The sequence below is a fragment of the Nicotiana sylvestris genome, chromosome 9, assembly GCF_000393655.2.
Source record: "Nicotiana sylvestris chromosome 9, ASM39365v2, whole genome shotgun sequence".
Lineage (NCBI taxonomy): Eukaryota > Viridiplantae > Streptophyta > Magnoliopsida > Solanales > Solanaceae > Nicotiana > Nicotiana sylvestris.
The window spans coordinates 186,749,450-186,757,942 of record NC_091065.1 but is presented as its reverse complement, the minus strand read 5'-3'; the positions used below and the strand labels follow the sequence as shown (position 1 = coordinate 186,757,942).

The 8,493-nt window shown below is 44.2% G+C and overlaps 1 protein-coding gene across 1 annotated transcript; it reads left to right on the top strand.

The window, feature by feature from the left end:
• The first annotated feature begins 668 nt into the window (after nt 1-668).
• LOC138878714 (uncharacterized) lies at nt 669-1,700 on the top strand. Its single transcript, XM_070158400.1, has one exon. It carries the CDS (start codon nt 669-671, stop codon nt 1,698-1,700), a length of 1,032 nt encoding a protein of 343 aa, XP_070014501.1.
• Nucleotides 1,701-8,493: the final 6,793 nt, after the last annotated feature.

Here is an 8,493-nt window from a genome sequence, read left to right as displayed (position 1 = left end):
AGAAACCTCCCATCTAGCAACCAAATCAATGAATGGAAAGAGTGAGTCACCAAGGCTAGTGAGAAGCTAGAATACCTGGAGTACAACTTGCTGGAATTGGAAGGGAAAGTGGGGAAAAGAGTCATCGACTGTCAAAATGTTGGGGAAGGCAAAGGAGAACATCTGGCGATAACATTTTTACTGGAAAATCTACGCGAGCTAGAGGACTTGATCAACGAGAACATTTAACCCGAAGAAGGTCCTTCTGGGACCAAGTAGTTAGGAGTCTTTCTTTTCGCTTTTAATGTAATAAGGCTAATGGCCATTAGTGGCATTTTTACTTTCTGCTATTTTAGTATCGTTTTGGGATTCATCTTATTTTTATCAATAAAATTAGGCACTCAATATTATAAGTTCTCCAAGCTAATTTGTTGCTAGGCCTACCTCGGGCACAACGAGGCACCCAAATTAGGACGCGATTTATATTCTTGCACAATGTGTTTAAATATTGCAACATTTTCTTCTCACAACCCGCACTAACTTTTTACCTTTTTGTTTTTATTTTATTTTTATTCCCCTCCCCAAAGGTTAGTTCATGCATTCTGGCACCATCATCATATAGTACGAGATCCAAGGGCCCTCCACCTCCTCCTCCTCCAAGTCCTATCAGAAACATGAACAAAAGCAAAATGGGAGATGCAAATACTAGAAAGGAAATTGAGGAGACTTCTCAGAATACTCCAATTACCAAGGGAACTGTTGCTTATCTTGAGCAGACATTGCTGAAATTCTGGGAGGAATTGGACCAAGTCCGGAACTTGGCAAGCCTATCAATCACTCTTGCCGCTCCTGATGTAAATGCCCAGAACCCCGCACCTCCACAGAACACCCCACAACCACCAGTACAACCCGCTCACACCCAAGCCTACAACACATGCAATAACACTCCACTACTTATTCCTGAACCGCAAAACACCACAAACAACCACCTCCACAATACTCTTGTCTTTGTGGACACTATACCCCACTACACCCAGCCAATCTCAGGTGCATCTGACTCAGACGATAAAGACTCCCTTATCAGGAATTTGGCTGCTGAACTTAAGAAGCTAGCTAGTCGGGTCCAGGGTGTCGAAGGTAGCAAAGGCATTGAGGGGTTGAACTACGAGGATCTTTGTGTTCAGCCAGATGTTGAACTCCCGAAGGGGTACAAACCTCCCAAGTTCGAGATGTTCGACGGTTCAGGTGATCCCAGGGTCCATCTAAGAATGTATTGTGATAAGCTGGTAGGAGTTGGAAGGGACGAGAAGATCTGCATGAAGCTGTTCATGAGGAGCCTGAAGGGCAATGCCCTATCTTTGTACATCATCCAGGATTCAAAAAAATGGACAAGTTGGGTGAGCATGGCATCCCATTTTATAGACCGATTCAGGTTCAACACAAAGAACGCGCCAGATATGTTCTACATTCAGAATCTAAATAAGAAACCCACAGAAACCTTTCGCGAGTATGCTACTCGTTGGAGGTCAGAAGCTGCTAAGGTCAGGCCAGCCTTAGAGAAAGAGCAGATGAACAGGTTTTTTGTCCAGGCTCAGGATCCACAATACTATGAAAGGCTGATGCTGATAGAGGGTCAGAAATTCTCCGACATCATTAAGTTGGGGGAGAGGATCGGAGAAGGTATCAAGAATGGTATGGTCACTAATCTCGAAGCATTATAGGCCACCAATAAAGCCTTACAGTCTGGTGGCACGGCAAAGAAAAGGGACATGAATTCCGTAATGGCTGCACAAAGAACCAAATACCAAAAATATCACTCAACTCCACTCACATATCAACCCTCCCCAAGTTAGCAAGCACCCTCACCCACATACCAAATTCCACCACCCGCCTACCAATCACCTCTACCACCCATATATCAACCCACTTCACCAAGATATTCCTATCCTGCACCTGTGTACCAAGCATATAACTCCCAACATTCTCATTACCTGTCACCACCTACTCGCCAAAGCTTTCCTCGACCCAGACCAAATTTCAATCGTAGACCTCCCAGACAATATACCGCCATTGCTGAACCAATTGACCAACTATATGAAAGACTTAAAGCAGCCGGTTATGTTGCCCCTATCCCAGCCATAACTCCAAAAAATCCCTCCCAATGGGTCAACCCGAATAAAACTTGCGCATACCATTCCGAGATGAAAGGCCATACCATCGACGAGTGTCGCTCGTTGAAAGACAAGATTCAGACCTTGATTGACAATAAGGTCATTATAGCAAAGGAGCCCGTTCCCAATGTTCGCAACAACCCTCTGCCTGACCACAAGGGTGGAGACATTCATATGATCGAGATTGAGGATGATTGGGACCCTAAAGGGTCAATCGGGTTGATTGCTGAAGGAGATGAGCCTAAGAATCCGACGCACCCTCAATCCCATTATTGTTCAGATCCAGCCTTCTGAGGGCGATGAGATAAATGTGTCTGTACTGCTCGAGTTCGAAGCGCCTCTTACAAAGGCGCCGAGGCCAATTGAGGTTGAGTTTGGGATCCCAAAAGCACCTGCACCGTTTGAAGTTGTTGTGTTACTCCCAAGGATGCCTATTCCAGTTTCCATGACAGAAGTGATGCCATTCAATTCAAACGCCATACCTTAGGATTACACAGCGGAAGCTAGGAGAAAAGGGAAGACACATACTGGATCAGCGATCGCCGCACAGGGCATGACCAGAACCGGCAGGATATATACTCCGGAACATTTAGCTGAGTCCAGCAAGCAAGTCTCTGGACGGTCTGTCGAAACTGGACCCGATGACCTTTGGAGAAAGATACAGGCGAAAGAATACTCGCTCGTTGAGCAACTGAACAAAACACCAGTGCAGATTTTCATCCTGGCTCTTTTGCAAAGCTCTGAGGCACACAAAAATGCCTTGATGAAAATATTGAGTGAAGCTTATGTTCCTAGCAACATAACGGGAGGCGAGATGGCGAATATGGTAGGACAAGTGCTGGAAAGCCACAAGATCACCTTCCACGAAGATGAGTTACCACCAGAAGGACTGAGTCACAACAAGGCATTGCATATCACCATGCAATGCGAAGATTATTTCATCACCAGAATCTTGGTTGATGGAGGATCCAGCCTTAACATTTGTCCACTAATAACTCTCAGGACATTGGGGAAAGGTTTGCACGAGATCAAAGATGGAGCAATCAATATTAAAGCTTTTGATGGGTCCCAAAGATCCACCATTGGGGAAATTAGCCTATGCTTGCAGATGGGACCTACCTGGTTCGATGTGGACTTTCAAGTTATAGACGTCCCGGCATTTTACAATTTATTGCTAGGACAACCCTAGATCCACGCCGCTGGGGATGTGGCATCAACCTTGCACCAAGCTGTAAAATTTGAATGGAATCATCAAGAAGTGATCATTCATGGTGACGGTAGCAACCCTATATACAGTCGCCAAACCATCCCGATGATCAGAGGTAGGAGAAGAATAGGCGGAGAAACATACCACCACATTGAGCGAGTCAATGCTGTAGACAAGGATAAATGGTGGGATAACAAGATTGAAAGTATCACGGATTGGTGTGGGTACGAACCTGGAAAGGGACTAGGCAAAAACCTCCAGGGAATCCCCAAACCCATCAAACTGAAGAAACATGGTACTACATTTGGTTTGGGGTATGATTACACTTGGGAGGAGTTCAATCACTAGTCGTCACCATGGCGCGGCCCCTACTACCAACTGGAGAACCCGATACCTCACCTTGAGCAAACTTTCCAGCCGGCAGATACTATATATGGGTTGGAGGAAGATGAAGCATTGGCAGCTGTGAAGAATTTGTTCCTAAAGGATGATGATATGGATTGCAGTGTTATTTTTGAGGAGGAAGGGGAGGAAGGTCATTCTATACAAGCTGTGAATCGAGGGGAACGCCTCACCAATTGGTCGGTCAGGACCACCAGGGCCCGGAAAGCTTCGGGGTAGCAAGGCTAAACCAAAGCACCATGTATCACATTTTTACTTTTTACTAGTTGATTTTATTTCCGCATTGTCTTTAATTTTGAAAATAGCTCTGATATTCAAAACAATTATGAATCTAATCGAAGCATTTCAGTTTATTATATATCTCACTCTTATTATTTTCCTATCATTCACTTTATTTTACACGGCATTACTAATGAACCAACGATTGTGACTTGCAACGAAACAACGCAACAAATGGATACGGACTCAGAAGAGGATGATATACCGGAAGAGGTCGTTAGAGGAGGTTAGAATTTTGAAAATAGGCCTAAGTCTACCTTGGATGAAACTGAGGTCATTAATATGGGAGATGCAGAGAATGTCAAAGAAATGCGCATCAGCGTTCACCTGCCACCATCAGAAAAGAAAGAGTACAAGGAGTTCCTAAAGGAATATGAAGACATATTCGCTTGGTCATATTATGATATGACTGGTCTCAGCACATCCATTGTAGCTCACAAATTGCCAACATACCCGAAATGCCCACCGGTAAAGCAAAAGCTCAGGAAATTCAAACCAGACATGAGTTTGAAAATCAAAGAAGAGGTTACCAAGCAATTCAAAGCCAAGGTTCTCAGAGTGGTAGAGTATCCGGCATGGTTAGCCAACATTGTGCCAGTACCAAAGAAAGATGGGAAGGTTAGAATCTGCGTCGACTACCGGGATCTCAACTGGGCCAGTCCCAAGGATGACTTCCCCTTGCCGAATATACATATCTTGATCGACAACTGCGCCAAGCATGAGCTGTACTCGTTCGTCGATTGTTTTGCTGGATACCATCAGATATGGATGGATGAAGAAGATGCAAAGAAAACGACGTTCATCACGCCGTGGGGGATGTATTGCTACAGAATGATGCCGTTTGGATTGAAGAATGTTGGGTCCACCTACATGAGAGCCAAGACTACCATTTTTAATGACTTGATACACAAGGAGATCAAGGTATATGTGGATGACGTCATCATCAAACCCAATAAAGCTAGGGATCACATGGCAGATCTAAGAAAGTTCTTCAACAGACTAAGGAGGTACAATCTGAAACTGAATCCTGCCAAGTGTGCATTTGGAGTTCCTGCTGGAAAATTATTGGGTTTCATTGTGAGTCGTCGAGGAATAGAATTGGATTCATCAAAGGTCAAAGCTATCCAAGAATTGCCACCGCCAAAGAACAAGAAGGACGTGATGAGTTTCCTGGGAAGACTCAACTATATCAGCCGGTTCATAGCTCAATCCACGGTCATTTGTGAACCAATCTTCAAAATGTTGAAGAAGGATGCTGCAACCAAATGGACTGATGATTGTAAGAAAGCTTTTGACAGAATCAAGGAATACCTATCAACGCCGCCGGTCTTGGTTCCGCCTGAGCCAGGAAGACCCCTATTGCTTTACCTTGTGGTATCGGATAGAGCATTCAGTTGTATTTTAGGACAACATGATGAAACATGGAGAAAGGAGCAAGCCATTTACTATCTCAGTAAGAAGTTCACACAACACGAGGCCTGGTATTCTTTATTAGAACGCACTTGTTGTGCTCTGACTTGGGTCGTGCAGAAGTTGCGACATTACTTCTGTGCTTACACTACTTATCTCATATCCAGAATGGACCCTCTGAAGTATATCTTCCAGAAGCCCATGCCCACTGGTAAGCTCGCCAAGTGGTAGATCCTGCTAAGTGAATTTGACATTGTTTACGTGACCCAAAAAGTAATCAAAGGGCAAGCATTGGCGGATCATCTCGCCAAGAATCCTGTGGCCGGAGAATACAAGCCCCTAAAAATGTATTTCCCCGATGAAAAGGTATCTTTCATAGGAGAAGATGTTGCGGAGTCCTATTATGGTTGGAGGTTGTTTTTCGACGGAGCAGCAAATTTCAAAGGTGTTGGCATAGGAGCAGTCCTAGTGTTAGAAACCGGTCAGTATTACCCGGTATCCACCAAGCTCAGGTTCCCTTGCACCAACAATATGGTCGAGTTCGAAGCCTATGTCTTGGGCCTCAAAATGGCCATTGACATGAATGTTCAGGAGTTGCTAGTGATCGGGGATATGGACTTGCTCATACATCAGGTTCGAGGAGAGTGGGTAACCAAGAACTCTAAAATACTCCCCTACTTGCATCACATACAGGAGTTAAGGAAAAGGTTCATAAAGACAGTGTTCCAGCACGTCCCCAGAATCCAAAACGAGTTTGCTACCTCATTAGCTACTTTATCATCCATGATCCAGCATCCAGATACAAATTTAATTGATCCTATCCCAGTAAAGATTCATGATCAGCCAGCTTATTGCGCCCACGTTGAGGAAGAAGCGGATGGAAAACCATGGTTCCATGACATCAAGGAGTACTTGACAACAGGGGAATATCCAGAACTTGCCAACGCTACTCAGAAGCGTACACTTCGTAGGCTATCCAGCAATGCTTTTCACAGTGGAGGAATCCTGTACAGGAGGACTCCCGATTTGGGTCTACTAAGGTGTGTCGAAGCAAAAGAAGCATTCAGGCTATTGGACAAGGTGCATGCAAGGACCTGCGGGCCACACATGAATGGTTTTGTCTTAGCAAAAAAGATACTCCAAGCAGGGTATTTCTGGATGACTATGGAAACAGACTGTATCCAGTATGTTCGCAAATGCCATCGCTGTTAGATACATGCAGATATGATAAAGGCACCTCCAAACGAGCTTACTGCGACAAACTCACCATGGCCATTCGCCGCTTGGGGAATGGATGTTATCGGACCTATCAGGCCTGCCGCATCAAATGGGCACAGGTTCATCCTACTAGAAATCGATTATTTTACCAAATGGGTCGAAGTAGCATCATACAGGGCGGTCACTAAGAAGGTTGTGGCGGGTTTCGTCCGCGACCGCATTGTTTGTCAGTTTAGGGTTCCAGAATCAATCATCATCGATAATGGTTCCAATCTCAACAGCGACTTGAAGAAAGTAATGTGTGAAATTTTCAAGATCAAACACAAGAACTCTACAGCCTACAGGCCACAGCTGAATGGAGCTGTGGAAGCAGCCAACAAGAATATCAAGAAGATACTAAGTAAGATGGTCGAAAGTCACAAACAATGGCATGAGAAGTTATCATTCTCCTTATTGGGATACTGCACTACAGTCCACACATCGACCGGAGCAACTCCCTACATGTTGGTTTATGGTACAGAGGCGGTCATCCCCACCGAGATAGAAATCCCCTCCTTAAGGATCATACAAGAAGTAGAATTGGATGATGCAGAATGGGTAAAAGGTCGCTACGAGCAGTTAGCCCTTATAGATGGAAAAAGGATGAATGCGGTTTGCCACTATCAGTTGTATCAAAATAGAATATCCAGAGCCTTCAACAAAAGGGTTAAGCCAAGGAAGTTTACACCGTGGCAACTGGTGTTGAAGAAAATCTTTCCACATCAAGATGAGGCCAAGGGGAAGTTCTCTCCTAATTTGTAGGGTCCGTACATGGTTCACCAGGTTCTAACTGGAGGAGCCCTTATTCTTGCGGAGATGGATGGAGAAGTCTGGCCGAAGCCAATCAATTCAGATGCAGTGAAGCGATATTATGTATAACCACTTATGATTCCCTTAATGATGTAAATTGAAGTACGCCTGACTTGATTCCTGTTTAAGAGGGGATACGTAAGCAGACCTATGAGTTTGGTCATAATTAAATAAAAATTCTATTTTTCCCGCTATTGGAACTGGAGTAGAATTTTGAGGAGGACCCTCAAAATTCTGGAGAAAAGGGGTTGCAATGTCTTGAACCACGTCACAGTCGTTGGTTCATCTAAAGAAAACTATTTTTGATTATATATTTACTAGAGCATGCATAACTATTATCCGAATTGCTATTGTTTAGTGACGCTACCCCAATAACACACAACGTCAAATGCCCGGGGAAGACGAACTACCCTTTCCCCTTACAAAACTCATGATTTTTCTTTGGATGCAGGCACTCGACTCACAATATCGTCAGGTATATTTATGAACTCATACTTTCCCAAGAATGCAACTTCTCAAAATCATCACTTGCACGCAATTGCTATCCATACACAATCTCCCCGGCAGTCATATTGTTGTAATCGGCTATCAGCTAAGAGATTTTACTACTAATCATCCGCATTTCCCTACATTGCATAAGGCTACCTTTCTTTTTTTCGAGGTTAAGCTCTACCTCCATTTGCATCGCATAAGGCTACCTTATCTGCCTTTCAAGACTAAGCTCTGTCTCCATTTGCATTTTGCATAAGGCTATCTATGTGCCTTCCGAGGTTAAGCTCTACCTCCATCCTGCATAAGGCTACTTTTTTGCCTTTCGAGACTAAGCTCTATCTCCATCTGCATTTTGCATAAGGCTACTTATCTGCCTTTCGAGGTTAAGCTCTACCTCCATCCTGCATAAGGCTACTTATCTGCCTTTCGAGACTAAGCTCTGTCTCCATCTGCATTTTGCATAAGGCTACTTATCTGCCTTTCGAG

Bases quoted from the DNA above. Each gene is read 5' to 3' on its own strand.
- LOC138878714 (XM_070158400.1), top strand. From the start codon at position 669: ATGGGAGATGCAAATACTAGAAAGGAAATTGAGGAGACTTCTCAGAAT.